Below are 21,718 nucleotides of genomic sequence, written 5' to 3' on the forward strand. Positions count from 1 at the left end.
TTCAAACTAGGAAGTAAACTTATGAATGGAATGAAACTGCTGATACAGTTTTGAATGAATGATTCAATGACTCACTCATAAAGAGTTTGCTTGTTTGATTACGAATCAGCGTTTTGGAACAGTCACTTGTCGCCACTAACTGGTCATTGGACAAAAACACAGAATATGTGAAACTGTATAACAAAAATAGTTTGGGGGTTGAAGAAGGTCAGAGCAAAAAAAAAAAAAAAAAAAAAAAAAAAAAAAAGGGTTTTCACCAGGGAATCATACACCATTCAAAATTTAATTAAAGGGGTTGTTGATTGAGATTACAAAATTATTTCAATAAATACGTAATAATTTTTCATTAATTCAACGCAGTGTAAGGTTGATGAATTGGCGGCTTGTGAATCTGGATCTATGAGACTAAGTTATATCGTTACAGAGACAACAGCACTGTTTCCTGATTTTGACCCACACAATTCCCCCATTTCTGGAGAAGCAAGAAACACTGACAAAAACTATCTGTTTCCTTGTTAGCTTTCCTGACCAAACAAAAGGGCCTGGCAGGAAAGCAAGCGGATCAGAGATGGAGAAAATATCACAAACTTAGTGTTGTACTGTAAAGAAGAAATAATTCAGCAATGAGTTCAAACAACCTGCGTCACCAAAGTACAGCCTGCTGAACCAGAGGTTAATACTGAAAGCTATGCTAACCTGCAAGCGTTTTCTACACGCTGCACAGAAAGATAATGCTGTTGTCCCATTGTCACCTCGGGTAGAAAACGCATGTTAATGTTTCAGACAAATCTGCTAATATGAAAATAAATGTTGTGGTAACAAGGTCTATGGTGTGAAATCATCAACCAAATATTCTACTTCCCCTGAAAGCCAAAGCTAATCTGAATGCAATCGAAGAACCAATTACCCAACGGGCAAGCATTAGAGCCAATGCCAGGCTGAATAATGGACTCATTCAATGCAGATGGATTCAAAAGTCCTGTTTGGACTGATGAACCAACCAGTTGAAGCAACAGCAACTTAGTAACACAATTAATCGATAAGTGATCGCAAACTAAATTCAAACACCCAGTCAAAGGCCACCAAAGCTTTTTTTCACGCACCTGGCGTATGTTTTTAATTGTTTTCAATGGGAGCGCCGCGTTTTTCAAACGCCATTAGCGTAACGAGGCGCTGAGCGTTTTTTTCACGCTGAAGCGCCGAGCGCCCAGCGTTTTTTACTGGTCGCCGAGAGTTGAAAAATGTTCGACTTTGGATAAAACGCAGCGCTCATCACTGTCACTTTTTACCCACCCGTCCAATCACAGTGGAGGGGGGGCGGGACTAAACTGTCACAACATTCTCTCAGTACAACAACAACCAACAAACAACATGGATGAAAAATAATTTTTTAGTATGAAACAAATTATTTGCAAAATCAGTTTCAAGTAAACTGTGCTGCGTAGATTCTGTATCATTGCAACGAAACGTCTCAACGGAAAAAAAACGCTACGCTGCCAAAACGCTCTCAAGCGCCCAAAGCACGGCGTCTTCAGCAGAGCATCTGGCGTTTTCAACTGGCTAAAAACGCTTTGGTGGACACACTGCCTAAGGCCACCAAAGCGTTTTTTTCACACGCCTGGCGTGTGTTTTCAATTGTTTTCAATGGGAGCGCCTAGTTTTTAGAACGCAATGGGCATAACAAGGCGCTGAACGTTTTTTTTTTTTCATGCTGAACGCTGAGAACTCGGCGTTTTACACTGGTCGCTGAGAGTTAAAGAATGTTCAACTTTGGGTAAAACGCAGCGCTCATCACTGTCACTTTTTACCCAGCCGTCCAATCACAGTGGAGGGGGGCGGGGCTAATACTACACCGACCAACTGTCACAACATTCTTTCTGTACAACGACATCAACCAGCAGAGCTAACCGAACAACATGGATGAAAAATACATTTTTAGTATGAAACAAATTATCTGCGAAATCTGTTACAAGTAAACTGTGTAGCGTATATTCTGTATCATAGCAACGAAACGTCTCAACTGAAGAAATGCTGACCTGCCAAAATGCTCTCAAGCGCCCACAGCTATGCATTTTCAGCAGGGCGGCTAAAAACGCTTTGGTGGACACACCGCCTAAATGACAACAATCTGGCTTCGTCTATTTAACCATTGACAAGTACGATCACAAGAGATTCACAGAAATATTGTATCAATTACATTGTTACACCAGTGCTTGGCGACAAGTAGGGTTGGGTATCGTTTGAATTTGAACGATTCTGATTCCGATTCCGATTCCTTGTTCGATTCCGGTTCCCTAACGATTCTCGATTCCGATTCTTTTAAGAGGCAGGGTCAAAAAAGTTTAGCTAACCTTGCTAACCAACGGTCTTTCTGAAGGAAATACTCCTTCTGTCACAAATTTTGCATTTTGCCGAGATTTCGTTATTTTTAGAAAAGTGAAGCTACACTTTGGACCGGCGACGTAAGCTACTCATGTTCGTCTCGCGTGGTTATGCCAACACTTCCGGTAGACGCTTCTTTGTTGGTGTTGTTCAGCGGTTTCTTCTTCCGTTCGGCGGACTGTGAATATCGAAACTAGGAATCGAAATTTTAAAGTCCCCGTGAAATCAAAATTGAACCTATTTACTTTGTTAGCGCATATTACTAATCTTGTGGTGAACAATTAATCCGTGCAAGTGAATATATATTAAAAAAAATGTTTTACCTTAGTAATCTTTAATCAAAATCTGAAAAGTTACTTCCGGTCTGGAACAGTTTCTTTTTTTGATGACGTAGGTTTCACAGTTTGGGTGGGGAAACGCTTAACCACTCCCCTCAAACCGTTAGTTTGCTATGAGCGAGAGATGGAGAGGAGGAGCGCTAGAGTAAAACCCTGCCCTCTGTTCAATATTCCGTTTCACTTGGAAATACGTCACAGCACTGGAGAAAAATCGTTTGCAACTTCCGGTTCACGGGGACTTTAACTTTTGAACGATTCCGGGAAAAATGAAAAGTTAGTCCCGGTTCCAATCGATACTCGATTCTCGATACCCAACCCTAGCGACAAGTGAGAGTTATGTCATTGAAACAAGCAAGCTCTTTACGAGCGAGTCATTGAATCATTCATTTAAAACTATTTAATAGACTGCAGCAGTTAAAACTTTGTTTGAACCTATTTGTAAATTACTTGTTGTTTTGTTCAGTTGTCTGTTATGTATCGTGGGTGATTTGTGATCTTTCCATTAAAAAAAAAATGTGATTTTCAATTTTTCCACAATCGCACAGCTCTAGCATATTTTAAACAATCCAGTATAGTCAGTGATTCATGTTAAAACCACATTAATTTAGTTTCTGTTAATAAAGATAATGAGGCAAATTAGGTCAGTGACTTTCTTTAGATACTTTTAATGAAATTCTTACTCATTTCAGACATTCAGAAACCATGATCTTGCTTTTCTCTGCTGTCTTTGACAGTTTGAGACGGTGAAAGAACATCAGTACGATGGTCTGACAAAAGAATGATGCTCATTTAAATGTTTATGTAAACAACATCAGATATTTATGGAATCGTTATTAAAAATCAAGCAATTTTAAAGTCAGTATTTATCTTGAAAATGTCATATTTCACCTGCTAATTTAAAACAAATCAGACAAGATGTGATGATACTTTAATGATTTTAATGTACGTAATTATGCTTATATTTACAGTTTCTTAGATGCAGCTGAAAACCCGTTAGATTTTTTTTCTCTGTGAATGCTAGATTTATATATATATTCATACAAATTATTTTTGTATCTTATACTGTTAAGAAAAAATACAAAAATTGAAATGACAACCTTAGAGATGAAAACCAACAACATGTCATCCTTTACCCATCCTCAAGTTGTTTCAAACCTGTATGAGTTTCTTTCTTCTGCTGTACACAAAAGAAGATATTTTGAAGAACCCCATTGAGGTCCACAGTCGAGAAAAAAGATACTATGTCAAAAAAGGGTCAATGGGGTCCATCATTCTTCAAAATATCTTCTTTTGAGTTCAGCAGAAGAAAGAAATTCATGACATAAATTATGACAGAATTTTCATTTTTAAGTGAACAATTCCTTTAAAGCCGTCTTTTGCAGCTCTGTACACTCACTGAACACTTATGTGCACTGAGAGACATTCAGCCCTTTGTGGCCAAGAAAATAAGATAGATAACAATATTATGAACAGCTGGAAAGGAAGTCAGGATGGTGCCGCGAGAAATAAGGCCAAGATTAAGAGCCAAAAATAATCACTGGAACCCCATATGGAGAAGACAAGAGCCAGACCAGAAGAAAAGACAGAAATGAGCAGACATGGGGAAACGAGGGTGGCTGAGGCATCGGTCTTCTGTAGAAGGAGGGATTTTCTATCAGGTTCAGATGAACGGCACATGCTGTGTTGTATGTGAGACTTTGCTCTCTGTCTGAGCAGTTTTCACTCTGGGGATGACAGATCTGGATCAGTATGTACTTTCAGTTCTAGACCATTTTAAGAGCTACACGAATGATCAAAAATTAAAATGCACGTGATTTGGCAAAGGCTGTGATTATTTTATGCTCAGCTTGTCACTGCAGAACAGCTGTTTGATCAGTAGTAAATGCTGCTCCATCTGAACACACCACATATGCCCAGCCCCGCAGAAGAAGTATGATAACGCACGTCATTCCAGGAAATCCCTATGGGCATCATACTGTCGCTGTAGCTGAATAAACAGAGCATTAAAACACTTTGAATAAACATGACTAATTCACATGACTACAACAATATATGGTTTATCCGAGTTCTTCAAGCCTTTTTGGGGATTTTCATGATAATACAGTATATTTAAACTTCAATGCTAATCAACATAACATTTATCACTGTATAATACTATGAAACAATATCTTGTGTGCCTTGTTCTGTGTAAGAAAAGTCAATTTGTTGTGTTATTTGTTGCAAGCCTGTTTTCTTTGTTATTTCGTCTTCGTGTCTACACTTTGGCAATGTTCTGTGACAGAAGACAGGACCAAAGAACAAGGACTCAAATATGGATGTGCCACAGTACAATTGCTCTGATTAGAAAAGCAAGGCAGGGCCCTCAAGGACCACACGAGGGATTTTCTAATACTGACATACCCAACTTCATTTCCCAACCGCTCATTAAAGGTATATTACCTCTCCAGCTTTAATGAGCAGACGAGGGCACGCCTGTCTGACATTTGTGGGACCTTTGTGGACTTTGTAAAGTAGGTGCTGGCACTAATATTTCAGTCAGAGAAATTCCCGAGTCCGATCCAGTGAGAGAAATTCCCGAGTCCGATCCAGTGAGAAAAATTCCCAAGTCCGTTCCAGTGAGAGAAATTCCCGAGTCCGATCCAGTGAGAGAAGTTCCCGAGTCCGATCCAGTGAGAAAAATTCCCGAGTCCGATCCAGTGAGAGAAATTCCCAAATCTGATCCAATGAGAGAAATTCCTGAGTCCGATCCAGTGAGAGAAATTCCCAAGTCCGTTCCAGTGAGAGAAATTCCCGAGTCCGATCCAGTGAGAGAAGTTCCCCGAGTCCGATCCAGTGAGAGAAATTCCCGAGCCCGATCAAGTGAGAGAAATTCCCAAATCTGATCCAATGAGAGAAATTCCTGAGTCTGATCCAGTGAGAAAAATTCCCGGGTCTGATCCAGTGAGATAAACCACAGAGTCTGATCCAGTGAGAGAAATTCCGAGTCCGATCCAGTGAGAAAAATTCGCGAGTCCGATCCACTGAGAGAAATCCTTAAGTCTATTCCAGTGAGAGAAACTACCGAGTCCGATCCAGTGAGAGATATCCTGAGTCCGTTCCAGTGAGAGAAATTCCAGAGTCCATTCCAGTGAGAGAAAATCCCGAGTCTGTTCCAGTTAGAGAAATTACAAAGTCCGTTCCAGTGAGAGAAATTCTAGAGTCCGTTCCAGTGAGAGAAATTCAGTTCGTTCCAGTGAGAGAAATTCCGAATCCGATCCAGTGAGAGAAATTCCGAGTCCAATCCAGGGAGAAAAATTTGCGAGTCCGATCCACTGAGAGAAATCCTTGAGTCTATTCCAGTGAGAGAAACTACCGAGTCCGATCCAGTGAGAGATGTTCCTGAGTCCGTTCCAGTGAGAGAAAATCCCGAGTCCGTTCCAGTTAGAGAAATTCTTGAGTCCGTTCCAGTGAGAGAAATTACAAAGTCCGTTCCATTGAGAGAAATTCTAGAGTCCGTTCCAATGAGAGAAACTCCTGAGTCCGTTCCAGTTAGAGAAATTCCTGAGTCCGTTCCAGTGAGAGAAATTCCTGAGTCTGTTCCAGTGAGAGAAATTCTAGAGTCCGTTGCAGTGAGAGAAAATCCCGAGTCCGTTCCAGTGAGAGACATTACAAAGTCCGTTCCAGTGAAAGAAAATTCCAGAGTCCATTCCAGTGAGTGAAACTCCCGGGTCCGAACCAGTGAGAGAAATTTTCGAGTCCGATCCAATGAGAGAAATTCCCGAGTGCGATCCAGTGAGAGAAATTCCCGAGTCCGTTCCAGTGAGAGAAATTCCTGAGTCCTTTCCAGTGAGAGAAATTCCCGAGTCCGTTCCAGTGAGAAAAAAAATTCCTGAGTTCGATCCAGTGAGAGAAATTCCCGAGTCCGTTCCAGTGAGAGAAATTCCCAAGTCCGTTCCAATGAGAGAAATTCCTGATTCCGTTCCATTGTGAGAAATTTCCGAGTCCGTTCCAGTGAGAGAAATTCCTGAGTCCGTTCCAATGAGAGAAACTCCAGAATCTGCCCTTCCTGTCTGCCCTGTTTGTATCGGAGAGGTGTTCCTTTCCTGTTATGCGTATTGTGTGCTCTAGCCCCCTACCAGAGTCCAGTGATTGCTCCAGTTCACCAGCCCCGGTGCAGACTCTGCTCTGGAGGCCACAGAGGCTGATCTTTCATGGCTCCCTGAACTGCCGGCGCATCCCTGGCTCCTGTATCGCCAGTCACCCAGGAGGCATCCGAGCCTGCCGGCACAGCCCAGGACACCTGCCTGTTACCTTACCTCACTCCCCCCAGTTGGATTGTTTTTGTTGCGCGCCTTCCATGATGGAGTGATGTCAGGGCTCTGTTTTGTCTTTTTTACAATCGTGTTCACCTTCTGTTTGCTCGTTTTCAGTTGACCCAGTTTTCACATTTTTTTTGATTCATTACATTCACCGGTCATCAATTAATTAGCTCATTAGTAGGGGTGTAACAATATACCGTGTCACAATTTATCGCAATACAAAAACGCAACATGTATCGTGGATAGTACCAATTTGTATCATGGATAGTTCAACCAAAATAAAAATTACTGAGAGAGAAAAAATCAAGTTTACAGAGTTTTAGTGTCAGTACTACATTAAATTACTATATATAATGTTGAATTTAATGTATAATAATGCAATGGGGGAATAATTGTAGGTCTTGATGATGCCAAATGTCTGATGTTACCAGTAAAAAGTGGTCTACATTATTTTAAATATATCTAAATAGTGAAAGAGTGCAAGCATATTCATCTACAATAATTTGTGATTTTAGGCTGTATTTTCAGCTTCAGAATCATGAATATTGTTATTCTGGTGTCACTAGAAGGTGTCACTTTGAGTTTCCAGCACCAAGTCCAAGTCTATTAATTTCCACCCACAATGTAATACCAAATTTAGCATTTTAATCAATCGTACATTTTTTTGTTTACCTTTTATCATGTCTTGTAGTATCGCAATAATATCATATCGTGAGTTCAGTATAGTGATATGTATCGTTATCGTTACACCCCTACTCATTAGTCCTCGTTTGGTTTAGTGTGTATACTCCCATGTTTCTTGAGGTAATTTGTCCTGTCTTAACATTGTGTTGCCAGCCTGTTTCTCCGTATTATGTGGATTAAAGTAGTCTTTGTGACTACCCTTTGGCAACGTTCATGAACTACACTGCAAAATGCCCCGCCCACCGATTCACGCATTACACGCATAGCTAAATAACATAGATGCCTACCTCCTGATGACAAACCGGATCGAGCTACCGAGCAATACAGAATATTGTGCAGTGCCTGGTTGTGGAAGAAGACAGTCGCTGCATAAGCTTCCTCTGGACTCCAATAGGACTTCATGGATAAACTTTATTTTTAATGACGTTCCAGCTGATGAGGTAAAACATCGTCCGTCTGTTCGCTTCATTTCACTGGGGATTGTTTTGTAAACAAGACTGGATTTGCAGACCGATTAAGAGTAAAGAACGGTGCTGTGCCGTCTATATTGGATCTGACAGGAATGGTGCAACACACGGACTCTGGGTCGAACATGTATGGGTGAATCATTCCGGTTGCCATTTTACAACATTAGACGTTTCCAAAACAATTTCCCCCAAGCGCACCGACGGGTGAGTTGAAACTCATTATAATATGCAAAACTGTTATCCACTCACAGAAGTGGGCGTTTACTTCCAAGTCTTCAGTGCGAGACGCCCATAAAAACCGAGCGTTTTTCAGCTAGGCTCAAAACTAGGGTACAAAATAGCCTATTACTTGTTCATTTTGATGTTTTTGAATGCAAAAACCAAGCGAACGTCATAAGTTGACAATATAATACAATTTAAAAAGCCAGTTCATGACCCCTTTAAAATGAAGTGATGTTTATGATTAAAACAAGAACAGATACCTGTCGGTGGGGTAGGAAAAATAAACTTAATTCAAGGGAAAATACGATTATTTTTTCTTATCCTATTGGCAGATGTTTTTTCTTGTTTTTAGCATAAATCCACTTAATTTTGATGTGTTTTTTTTTTCAGACTTATGTATTTTTTTCTCACGTAAATGTATCTTGATTTAAAGGTATAGCGGAGGATCTTTCCGAATTTTAGAGAAGACCCGCCCTCTCCAATTTTTAAAAAAAAAATGCACATGCACAAACACAACACTCTTGCTCCAGAGAGGGAACGTCTATTACGCCTTACACAATTATGTTGCAAATTATAAACTAACTCAAAAACATTCATAAAAAAGACAAAATGTCAAATGCCCTTCCGTGTTTTATTTACTTATTATACTGATCGATTGAGTGACCGAGGACTCAAGACATGGTATGTGCAACCCTGTATCACACGAAATACGTTCTGAGGAAACTATTTTGCAAATCGCAATTACGTTACATGGCAACATATAAGCAGTGCTATTATGTTGGTCCTTAACCTAATATGTCTCATTGTTAATAATACGTTATTTTTATACATAGTTGCATATGTAATGGAGAAGTAGCTTGTTGCATTTGTGTAATAATAAACACACAAGGTTTTAGAATATGAACACATGAACACACAAGGTTTTAGAATATTTCAGGGTGATACCATTTATCATTTGGTCAAAAGGCTACTTTAGACAAATTGAGATGTTTACCGTGTCTATGCCAGGGATGAGCACGTACGACGGCCTTACGTAAACATATCACCAGAATGATTGACACTTAGGTGGACCAATAGTATAGACTACCCAGCCGGAAAAAGAAAATCCTCCGCTATACCTTTAAGAATGTTTATGTATACTGGAAATCAAGGCAAAAATTGAACCTTGAGTCCAATGTTAGTCACTTTGGATAATAGCAAAATGTATTTAAAACAAAATTGTTTTAACTAGAGTGATACAATGCAGTGTCTGTCTCACTATATACAGAGGACTAATCCTGTGTGTGTCTCAGTAAGCCTCGCACACGTTTCTCTTCTTGATCTGGCCTGTGAAGTCCAGGATCTGGGGATTAGAGCTCATGCTTCCACACTACAGGCTGCCTCAGTGCTAACGCTAGAGAAACACACACACACACACACGCAGGGTATCCTTGTCATTCAGTGAAGGACGTGGGCACAGCAGGCAAGGCTGTGCGTCTCAGGCCTGTCTGCATGTGTCTGACGCTTGTGTTCAGAGGTAAATCAGTGAGGCAGTAATTTTGGGCCCCTAGGGTTACAGCTGGCACTTCATGCAGCCTGATACAACACACACACACACATGGTTTTTGTGTAACTCTCCCATCACAGAAAACTTTCTGCATTATTTTGAATACAAAAACACTGTTTCATACGTTTTTTTAAGCCATTTGGTTTACGAGGACACATGAAGTCTCTAATATACCATGTTTACGTTGTAATATTCATGTCATTACACACATTTGTGTCCACATAAACTGTAAACAAACACACACACACACACACAAAGTGAAATGTGTTTATTTGAAATGTGTTATGCTTTTGAAACAAGTCTCTTAAGAAATATGAGGAGCAAAAACAGGTATTTTTGGTTTGTTTACATGTTTTTGGTCTGTGTTGGGTCCAAATTTCATTCAAACCGCACCAGAGTTCGTTTGGATGTGGATCGAACCCCATCTTTTCAGTGGGTACGCTTGTTTGGTGGCACCAGGGTTCGGATGCCAGCGTTCACTAAAGGTTCTAATAAAAATACTGTATATGGTAAATATTAGGGGTGAATTCACATATGAATCTCGATTTTATTCTTGAATTGTCCCATTCTGGTCGTTACAGGAGGTGGAAATATTGATCCATCGATATGGTGAGTGACTACAATAGTACTATATTTAAATCATGAAACACTGCCACATTACCAATACATTACAGTAAAAGATTTTAGGTCAGATTTTCACCCCAATTTCCAGTCTGGAGCAAATTGCCACAAGCCTTCAGCAGATTTTGAACAGTCATACATCTCAAAAAAGAAATGAAGATGGTGAACAAGAACACAAATTGGAGCTCCGCTGCCGCCATTAATAACGCTCACCTTTAGCCCTCGTTTTAAAATGTGACTTGTCTGTCTCGGCTGAAATTATTAAAAAATTAGGAGCATGTGAAGGAACAATCATGATGTGCTACTCACGATTAGTCGCTTGAGTCCCAGGGAGTTCTGCTCCACTGAGTTGGCCGAGAGCACCTGTCTCTTCATTGCTGCCTGGTCACCCAGAAAACGCTGCATGAGATCTTTCACCGCGTCGCCCTGCAAATCACACAGATTACGTTTCAGAGCGATCCCACACTGAGGACAACGAAACAGAGACTGACAGAGATAATTATTCACTGTGTCTTCCCCTTTTTATTTACTGCAGTTTAAAGACCCTATGAAACGGACAAACACTAGATTTGGGGTTGGTAAGTTTTTTGTGTGTGTGTGCTTTTATCTTCTGCTCACCAAGGATGCATTTATTTGTTAAAAAATACATAAAACACAGTAATATTGTGAATATTGTTAGTTCTGTGAATATATTTCAAATATAATTTATTCCTGTGATCAAAGCTGAATTTTCAGGGTCATTACTCCAGTCTTCAGTGTCACATATGTAACATGAATGTTTGGTTTTAATTTAGTTTCATTGTGTTTTGCTTCTCTGGTTCTTGCCTGTATTCTCTAGTTAGTTTCCTTGGTTGTTAATTAGTTCTACACACCTGTTGTTTTTTTCTTGATTACTCTCCTCATGTTTTCAAACCATGTTTGTCCATAGTTCCTTTGTCCGGCATAATCAGTGTTAAATGTGGTTGTGTTTATTGTTTCCTCCTGTGATCTCCTGAATTTTCTGTGTGGACTTAAAGGAGTAGTTCACTTTAAAAAAAAAAACGTTTGCTGATAATTTATTCACCTCCATGTCATCGTGGATGATCCAAGATGTCCATGTCTTTCTTTCTTCAGTCGAAAAGAAATTAAGGTTTTTGATGAAAACATTACAGCATTTTTCTGCATATTATGGACTCATCTGGTCCAAAAGACACTTTCAGTACAAACTGCAAACTGTTCAAAGGGTTTAAATGACTCCAGACGATGAATAAGGGTCTTATAAAGCGAAACGATCGCTCATTTAATAATAAAAAATAACAAAGTTGAAGTTGAAGTTTTATAAGCTCAAATGCTCGCCTTGCTCTGTTCTGTGATGTGCGCATGTGACTCTCCTGTTCAAATTCGTTTATTAAAATGAACGAATCTTTTGTGTGTTATGTGACTCTGTTGACTCTGGAAAAGATTTGTTCATTTTGATGAACGACTTCAAACAGGAGAGTCATGAACGTGCATCACAGAACAGAGCAAGGCGAGCATTTGAGCTTATAAAACTTCAACTTTGTTTTTTGTTTTTTTTTAATGAGCGATCGTTTCGCTTGATAAGACCCTTATTCATCGTCTGGAATCGTTTAAAGCCCTTTGAACAGTTTGCACTGAAACTGTCTAATGGACCTTGAGCCGTTTGGTTCCCATTGAAGTCCATTATATGGAGAAAAATTCTGGAATGTTTTCATCAAAAACCTTAATTTATTTTCGACTGAAGAAAGAAAGACATGGACATCTTGGATGACATGGGGGTGATTAAATTACCAGCAATTTTTTTTTTTTTAAAGTGAACTACTCCTTTAATAAAGAGGGGTTTTTTTGTGTGTGTGATTGGCCATTGTGTTCATGCGCTCAACATTTGTCTTTGATTGGCTACAAAGATCAACGCTTCAAAAACACGTTGTCTTCTCTTCTGCTTTCAAACGCACCCGGCAATGGGCAAATCAGAGACATGTTGAGCGCCTGAACACAATAACCAGTCAGAGACATATATGTTGAGTGCGTGAACGCAATGGCCAACCAGAGACATATATGTTGAGCATGTGAATGCAACGGCCAATCAGAGACATATATGTGCAACGCTTGAACACAATGACCAATTAGAGACATATATGTTGAACACTTGAACGCAATGGCCAATCAGAGACATATATGTTGAACACTTGAACGCAATGGCCAATCAGAGACATATATGTTGAACACCTGAACGCAATGGCCAATCAGAGACATATATGTTGAACACTTGAACTCAATGGCCAATCAGAGACATATATGTTGAACACTTGAACGCAATGGCCAATCAGAGACATATATGTTGAACACTTGAATGCAATGGCCAATCAGAGACATATATGTTGAACGCATGAACTCAATGGCCAATCAGAGACATATATGTTGAACACTTGAACTCAATGGCCAATCAGAGACATATATGTTGAACACTTGAACTCAATGGCCAATCAGAGATATATGTTGAACGCTTGAACTCAATGGCCAATCAGAGACATATATGTTGAACGCTTGAACTCAATGGTCAACCAGAGACATATATGTTGAACGCTTGAACTCAATGGCCAATCAGAGACATATATGTTGAACACTTGAATGCAATGGCCAATCAGAGACATATATGTTGAACGCATGAACGCAATGGTCAACCAGAGACATATATGTTGAACGCTTGAACTCAATGGCCAATCAGAGACATATATGTTGAACACTTGAACTCAATGGCCAATCAGAGACATATATGTTGAACACTTGAACTCAATGGCCAATCAGAGATATATGTTGAACGCTTGAACTCAATGGCCAATCAGAGACATATATGTTGAACGCTTGAACTCAATGGCCAACCAGAGACATATATGTTGAACGCTTGAACTCAATGGCCAACCAGAGACATATATGTTGAACGCTTGAACGCAATGGCCAATCAGAGAAATATATGTTGAACACTTGAACGCAATGGCCAATCAGAGACATATATGTTGAACACTTGAATGCAATGGCCAATCAGAGACATATATGTTGAACGCATGAACGCAATGGTCAACCAGAGACATATATGTTGAACGCTTGAACTCAATGGCCAATCAGAGACATATATGTTGAACACTTGAACTCAATGGCCAATCAGAGACATATATGTTGAACGCTTGAACACAATGGTCAACCAGAGACATATATGTTGAACACTTAAACGCAATGGCCAATCAGAGACATATATGTTGAACACTTGAACTCAATGGCCAATCAGAGACATATATGTTGAACGCTTGAACTCAATGGCCAATCAGAGACATATATGTTGAACACTTGAACGCAATGGTCAACCAGAGACATATATGTTGAACACTTGAACTCAATGGCCAATCAGAGACATATATGTTGAACGCTTGAACGCAATGGCCAATCAGAGACATATATGTTGAACGCTTGAACGCAATGGCCAATCAGAGACATATATGTTGAACGCTTGAACTCAATGGCCAATCAGAGACATATATGTTGAACGCATGAACGCAATGGCCAATCAGAGACATATATGTTGAACGCTTGAACACAATGGTCAACCAGAGACATATATGTTGAATTAATGTGGTCTTTAAATGAACACCTATAAAAAAAACTGTCATTATATACACTTACTCCACATAAAACCTGCACCCAGTTTTTGCTTCGAATAAAAATGTTCAGGAATCTTACGCATCGCATTACATTTAGCAGCATGTTCAAAAGAACTGCACTGACCTGTAGGTTGTCGAACTTGAGTCCAGGCATGGCCAGCTGCTCTCGGTCTATCTGAACAGGACTGATCTGCTGTGTGGCCACTGATATCAGAACCTTCCTGGTGTCGTCCGAGGGAAGCCAGGCGTCGTAGCGCTTATCCAGATCGCTGGTGATCAGAGCGCTTGCGAAAGGGTCGTCGCCGCTCGAGAACACGGCCTGGAGTTTGTTCACGGGCTCCGCGGGACTCTCTTGCGGTTTCGAAGAGACCGGGGTGAAGTACGTGCTGGTCGGCACAGCTTCTTGAGGCCCGGGGCCCGCCGGAGAATCCGGAGTCTTGGCCAACTCTGCGTTCGGGTTGCTGATTGATATGAAAGAGGTGGATGTGGTGAAGGAATCGAAGAAGTCTGAGGCGGGGTTGACCCCGCAGTTATCCGTGAAGAACTTACTGAGGCTGGGACTGGGCTGGCACACTTGTGGGATGAGTTTGTTGGGGGTGTCTGTGCTGCCGATGGTAAAACTTGGAGATTTTACTAGCGTTGGCTGAAAGCCGTCAGGTATCAGGGCTTGTGTTTTGGGTTGCACGGCCTGGCTGAAGATAGTACACACCGGGATAGGCTCCTCTTTGGGGGACGTGTCCGTATTCACCTCAAGTCCTGATTCCTGGACTTCGGGAGCCTGCTGAGGATGGATTTCCCTTTTGTCAGCCGCCAGTGCAATCTTCTCTTCTTCGTTCTCTTCTTCCAATAAAGGCTCTGACGTGTCCTCAGGTTCAGCAGTGTCGTCATCCTTTTGTTCTACCGAATCTTCATCCGGTGTTTTGGACAAAAGCGCTTCCTCATCTTCATTGTGCCCCAAAAGCGAGTCGATGGGAACAACGTCCTCTTCCTCGCTGTTAGGGGAGTCTGAGATCATCACGCTCTCCATCATCTGGTCATTCAGCTTGTCTATTAAGCTCTCGGAGTGAATGCTGTCGCCCGGTGGGGAAGCAAACGCTTCGGCGTCCAGGTCGATGCTCTCCTCTTGGAAAGACGCTTCCGTTGGGTCAGTCTGGGGCGTGACGGAGGGTTCTGGCGTCTCTCCGTCTATATCCAGAGTAACAGGCCTCTGAGATGGACCTTCACTGCTGTCCATGACTCCGGCCTGGATGTTCCCTGTCAGAACACAAGAAAATTATAGACACATAAAAACTAGAGCCCGACCGATAAAGGAATTTGAAGGCCGATACCGATACAAATATTTGTCGATTTTAAAATCCGATATATCGGCCGATATTTTTATTTCAGAAACGCGCAACAAGACATTAACAGATTTCCCTAACATTAGTTATTTGTAGTTATTTATGAGTTAACTAAAATAATATGATAATTCATTTTAAAAAGAAACTTGTTTCTTTTATTGTCCCAACAGAACAGACTGATGATAGTGGCATTAGCTAGTCTACGATGAGCCATAATTTAGCAATGGATAATGTCCTACTGCAAATTGTAAAATATACATTTTCAATATAACAGGCCGAGGAGAGATGATACGCCTCATTGCTATAACTGTCACGCACTATTAAAGAAATTGTCAAAAGTTAAAAGGACAGTCAGTCAACTACACTGTAACAACGTAACGTAACTATGACTAGCTAATTCCGCTTCACTCTCGGCTTATTTAACAGCAGCAAAACACTCATGACATGGTTGAAGCGTGTTTCCTCCGTTTTTATTTTATTTTTGAAATATTCATTTATCGGCCATCATAACTGCCGATACAGATAGTTTGGAAAATGCCTAATATCGGCCGATATATCGGTCTGGCTCTAATAAAAACTCAAGGTCAATAAGATGAACAACTTAGCATTCTTATTACAGATATACTATTTACTTAAGTGTAAACTTAATGTATTGTTTTCAGAGACTTAACTGAATGATATTTACCATTTAATGAAAATGAATTATAGTTTAAATTCATATTAAATGCAATTAGCTGAGTGTTTTTACAAATGTATAGGCCTATGTAATTTTATATTTACTTCTTTTGTTTTGTCTTTAAAATAGTGCACAGCTGAATGTACTGAAAAGCATGTACGATAAACTAAAATACACTTTAATGTATGTCATGTATTTAAATATAGTAAATGAATTTGAAATGGCACGTTTGTTGTTGCCCTTTTAGTACATTTATGTTTTGTTCGGGTCATTTTCACCTGGAGAGGATTTTCTTTTTCCCGAAAATGTAACCTTTGCTCACACTGGGTATAACCACTTCACAATTTTGTGGGATAAAAAAAAAACAGCCTAAAAATAGCTTATAAATCTATTGTTGTACTATATTTTCATCAAATATTTTTTAAGTAGCCTATGTTTAGAAACTACTCTCTTTGTGAGTCTACTCTCTTTAGGAATTTCATTAATATTATATTATCTACAAGTACAGTTTTACAAAAGAAAAAGAATACAAAATAAAGATTTTAATTACAAAACAAGCACAAATAATTGTTTACATTTAAGCACACTTCTTTTTCACAAGGTCGTTTATTCTCATATTCATATAGCAAGGGATTTATTCTATTGCTCCTATTTCGCAGGAGTTTGTGAACTAATATTTCATCAATATTTACTTATATATAATATCAAAAGACTAAATAATAGAGAAATATGTTTTGACAAAGTTAAGCCTTTTTAAATAAATAAAGCACTTATCCAAATAATACGAATTACAGAATGTCAAATGAGCTCCATTGTAGATTATATAAATTATGATAGAAATCCAAACATTCTGGAGAAGAAAATTAGTACAAATTAATTATGATTTAAAAACAGTTTATCAATAATGCATGCATGTCTGAAGAGCTCTGTAGCAACAACAACATGACAAATGTAGACTAAAATGCAACAACTGTTGACTTGACATTTAGGAGACCGTCATATTATTCACAATACTTACGCACAGAGAGACATTACATTATGATAAAACAGTAAACACTTGATTTTACCTTCAGTGAAATGAACGCTGTGATGACAGCGGTGTAAACACACGCATGCGCACTGACGCAAGAAGAGAACACTACGGTGTGCGAAAGGTGTCAAACATCTGCCCTACGGAGGAGACTGGTATTCTCGAACACACTTCCGGTCGCAAAACACAAAGCACCAACTCACAGAGAACAGGGTTACGTTAGTTTCCGTACGCCATTTTCGTAAGTTTCATTTTACTCTCGCGGAACTGCTGTACATGTCATAAGTAAGTGATAAACAGGAGAATGTTTTACTCTGCATTAAATCATAAATGAATAAATGAATGACTGAAGATGGAGGATGACGCACCGGTTATTTATGGCCTGGAGTTTCAGGTACTGTAGCTCTGTTTACCCTTTTCATTCTTGCACACAATTTCATATAACATTAGATACATTATGAAGAACTGGTACCTATCATGTTTCACTGTTGTAATATTTACGTTTAATATAAGATGGTTATTAAACATGTTTTAATATTAAACATGACAAATGGTGAGAGATATGTTTTGTTCCAAATATCTAAGGTAATGTACCTTAAACACTTACATATACATTTACAGATACACATATTTATACATTTATACAAATATAATACATATACATGACATACTTTTGGTCAATTTTTGTTTGTACGTGCTGCTGAAAACATGAGCTTATCTTTCCTATAATTCCCCAAAATGCAGATAGGTAGGTAGAAGCTGTAGGCATTTATGTGTATGTCAGATATGTATTGTATTTTCTTGTATTTTGGCTGTGTGTGATTAATGCATGGGCTGTCGTCTTCTCCGCATTTTTCAGGCGCGTGCTCTGGCAGCTCAGACAGCCGAGACAGATGCCATCAGGTTTCTAGTGGGCACACAGTCACTCAAATTTGATAACCAGGTGAGCGAATATACATTATTATTTTCCCCAGTCATCTCAATGGCAAAAAGTTTCCCAATTCACCCCTATATGCATGACTCTTTAGAACAGTTTTATGAATAAATGTATTTCATATTTAATGTTAATCCATGTCATAAAACACTAAATAGGACTATACTACGGAAATAAAGCACAACCAATTATATGGATCTGTCATGGCAGGTTAGGACCAAATCACAGATTAGCATGTAAGAGTTAATCACTTGTTGCTTTGTTACTGTGGCAGTTTTAGTGCATGTCAAGGTGTAATTCACGACACTCCACCCAACAACATTTCTGAAACTATATAAAACCTGTTGGGATTTTACTGTTGTTTTTATCTGACTTTGATTTTAAAGTTGAAGAATTCACACGTTTTTGTTTTAATGTAGGCGGTAATTAGTTAAAGTTAGTGACAATCTACAAATTACTGTTTGCAAACAGATTTCCCAAACACTCCCCCTGTTTGAATGCGATTTTTAGACTTTTCTTTTTTGCTTTCAGATTACAGAATTGATCTCATCATGAACTGTTTATGTACAAATTTGAATAATCTTTTAAGATGTTTAACATTTTTTTAAATAAGAAGACAAATTAATAAATTCATGTATTTTTATATATAAGATAATAATAATAATAATATAAATAAAGTGATAAAAATATTATTAAATATATTAAATTAAAAAATAGATAAACAAGATAATGACAAACAATAAGATTAGTAAGATGAATAATAAATATGATCATATATTAGACGTCAAAAGCCAAAATCAATAATGTTATTTAATTGAATTAATTTTAATTAAGATTAATTAAAAATAATAAGATAAACAATAATATAATATATACAGACAGTACAATAATATATAATTGCCACATTCTGTTGGTGTTTAGTTTGATTTCAATGGACTGTTAGTTTGTTCGTCTTCAGTTACCTGTCCCCTGCCAGTCATTAGTTACCATGGATATTAATTAACGAGCACACCTGTCTGTTGTTAGTTCATCACTGTGTCTAAGTTCCTCTTGTACTTTCATTCTTTGTCTGGTATTGTTTGTGTTGCTTTGTTCTAGAGACAGACCGATATTATCGGCCGATATTAGGCATTTTCCAAACTATCGGTATCGGCAGTTATAATGGCCGATAAATGAATATTTAAAAAATAAAATAAAAACGGACGAAACACGCTTGAACCATGTCATGAGTGTTGGAGTTGTATAGTTTGTCCACCAGAGGGCACTCTACACCGTTCCTGTTGGCAACACTCGTTGAGTTGGTCACGAGACGTACAGTACATTGCTTGAATAACAATTAAAAGAACATTCCCATCAGTTCTCTTAACTCAAATAAGCATGACAAAATTTGTAACTAATCATCTCCAGTTTCAAAAAAATAAAATAAAATATCGGCCGATGTATCGGAATATCGTATTTTAAAACCCAAAAACGTTTGTATCGGTATCGGCCTTCAAAATCCTTTATCAGTCGGGCTCTACTTTGTTCACATGCTGTCACGTTACCTGCTCATCTGTGGATTCATTTGGTTTGTTTTATATAATAAATTCCTTTTTTGAACCTTTTAATTTTCCTTGGGACCAAACGTTACAATAATAGAAAAATAAAGATGAAAATTAAATAAGATCATACATTATTTGCCAGCCACAAAGAAACTGAAATGACCCTGTGAAAATTTTTACATTACCTTGGTTATAAAAAGGGAAAAAATGAAATGAAATATGGCAAAAGTTGTATAATTTAGTAACTCATGTTGCTCCGCATCCAACTCTGTTTGAATTTATTTTACTGTGGAACATAAAAAAAAGATATTTTGATGTTTCAACTGTTTTTGTCCATACAATGAAACATCACTGGCACCCATTGACTTTCATTCTTCAAGATGTCTTCTTTTGTGTTCCTTTTGTACAGACGTTTTGGGTTATATCTAACAACTAATCATTTAGGATTGTTTGTTGGCTCCTGGCTGTTTGCAGCCCTTTATAATCGTTACGTATAAGTGCTTTAAAACGTGTACTTTCATGACCTGGAGGATATTTGAGGGCGACTTCAGAGCTGCCATAAAATAATATTGAGGAGGATAATGCATGTCAACTTGAACTGCATCGTTTGTGTAAATTCAGTCGTATTTTATGACGTATCTGTGAAATATCATAGCTTCGCCTGGGCAGGGATGCACTCAATAAAATAAAAACCAACGTAATTATATTATTCTTATTTTAACTCTTTCCCCGCCAAACACGGAATTTTCCGTGTTTAATGAAAAAACGCATCTGCGCCAAACACGGAATTTTCCGGGTATCCGTGTTTTAGGTGGTATACGGTAAGGAAGACCCACGCGCATGTTCTGAATGATTGCGCAACTCTTTGATCAGAGAAACAGATTGCAATCGTCTCAAACAGTGGAGTAGTGAGAATGTATCAGACAGACAATGCAGAGGTATATGGCTGAAGTACTGGAGGTTAATGGACTCGGAGTCCGATCACTCTTTATTTGATAATTCTGAATCTGATCGGGACGAAGTAGTCAGTGAGAGAGATGCACATGCATGCTAGCCATGGACGTGCCGCAGATAGATCGTATAATATTATGACACTATAATATGTATGTGTGTGCAGGCATTTATGTGTGGCTGTCTAAATATGAAGGTGTAATTGTCAAATTATTTCTCTCTTTGTGCACATTTACCACATTGTAAAATGTATTTGTGTGTGTGTGTGTGTGTGTGTGTGTGTGTGTGTGTGTGTGTGTGTGTGTGTGTGTGTGTGTGTGTGTGTCTAGGCCTGTTTATTGTAATTCCAATTATTCATTATTCACAGGTAGAACACAGAGAGGCAGAGGCAGAAGTTTTATTGCAAAAGTTACATTTCCCTTACATCCTGGGAAATTTGATATATTTTACATTTATTTTATGTTTTTAATTTATTTTGGAAAGTTTTATATATGAAGGAAACAACATCTGAATGTATTCTGCTTTTAAATGCACTTGTTTGATAAAAACACCTTTTTCTCAGTTTTTTGTCCAAAATGTTGTGTTTTTGACAAAACCTACCTCTGTTCAAGAGGCAATAAAAAAAGAACAGATGAAGATAAAATAAAAACGTTTTTTTTGCCTAAAAGCAGAGGCTCAGATCTTTATTTTTATATATATCATCTTCATATTTTCATGGAAGAAAATATTCAGCGGGGGCATTCAAATTTAGCGAAAATCGTCAAAAACCCTGGCGGTGGCTGGCAACTTTTTTTAAAAACGCTGGCGGGGAAAGAGTTAAAAAATGACAAGCATTTAGCATATTTAGCATAGAGCACAACTGTCTTTAAAGGGGTCATATAATGCCATTTTCATACAAATTCATTTGATTCTTTAGGGTCTAAATGAAAAGTTTATAATATTTATTTATTTTTATTTTATTTATTTATTTCAAGCAAATAGTGTAACAACAGAAAGGATACACAATAATGATAATAGTAATGTATAATGTATTCA

The 21,718-nt window shown here is 38.5% G+C and overlaps 3 protein-coding genes across 3 annotated transcripts in view; 1 reads left to right on the top strand and 2 right to left on the bottom strand.

The window, feature by feature from the left end:
* Positions 1–17,390, bottom strand: part of trappc12 (trafficking protein particle complex subunit 12) — a 42,584-nt gene extending 25,194 nt beyond the window's left edge. The window contains exons 1-3 of the mRNA XM_039651055.2: positions 17,295–17,390; positions 14,336–15,465; positions 10,868–10,984 (exon numbers count right to left, since the gene is read on the bottom strand). Coding sequence (XP_039506989.2) covers positions 10,868–10,984; positions 14,336–15,445 — 1,227 coding nt within the window. The 5' untranslated portion in view covers positions 15,446–15,465; positions 17,295–17,390. The remainder of the gene's footprint in view (positions 1–10,867; positions 10,985–14,335; positions 15,466–17,294) is intronic.
* On the bottom strand, positions 5,914–9,751 carry LOC148973446 (uncharacterized). The gene is made up of 3 exons (XM_089120186.1): positions 9,698–9,751; positions 6,436–6,802; positions 5,914–6,293 (listed from the first exon to the last, which is right to left on the bottom strand). Exons 1-3 carry the CDS (start codon positions 9,749–9,751, stop codon positions 5,914–5,916), a joined length of 801 nt encoding a protein of 266 aa, XP_088976312.1.
* Positions 17,391–17,498: 108 nt separating the features above from the next.
* Positions 17,499–21,718, top strand: part of eipr1 (EARP complex and GARP complex interacting protein 1) — a 51,815-nt gene continuing 47,595 nt past the window's right edge. Inside the window, exons 1-2 of the mRNA XM_039651079.2 lie at positions 17,499–17,651; positions 18,117–18,200. Coding sequence (XP_039507013.2) covers positions 17,610–17,651; positions 18,117–18,200 — 126 coding nt within the window. The 5' untranslated portion in view covers positions 17,499–17,609. The remainder of the gene's footprint in view (positions 17,652–18,116; positions 18,201–21,718) is intronic.

Source organism: Pimephales promelas, chromosome 15, assembly GCF_988280905.1.
Source record: "Pimephales promelas chromosome 15, fPimPro1.hap1.1, whole genome shotgun sequence".
Lineage (NCBI taxonomy): Eukaryota > Metazoa > Chordata > Actinopteri > Cypriniformes > Leuciscidae > Pimephales > Pimephales promelas.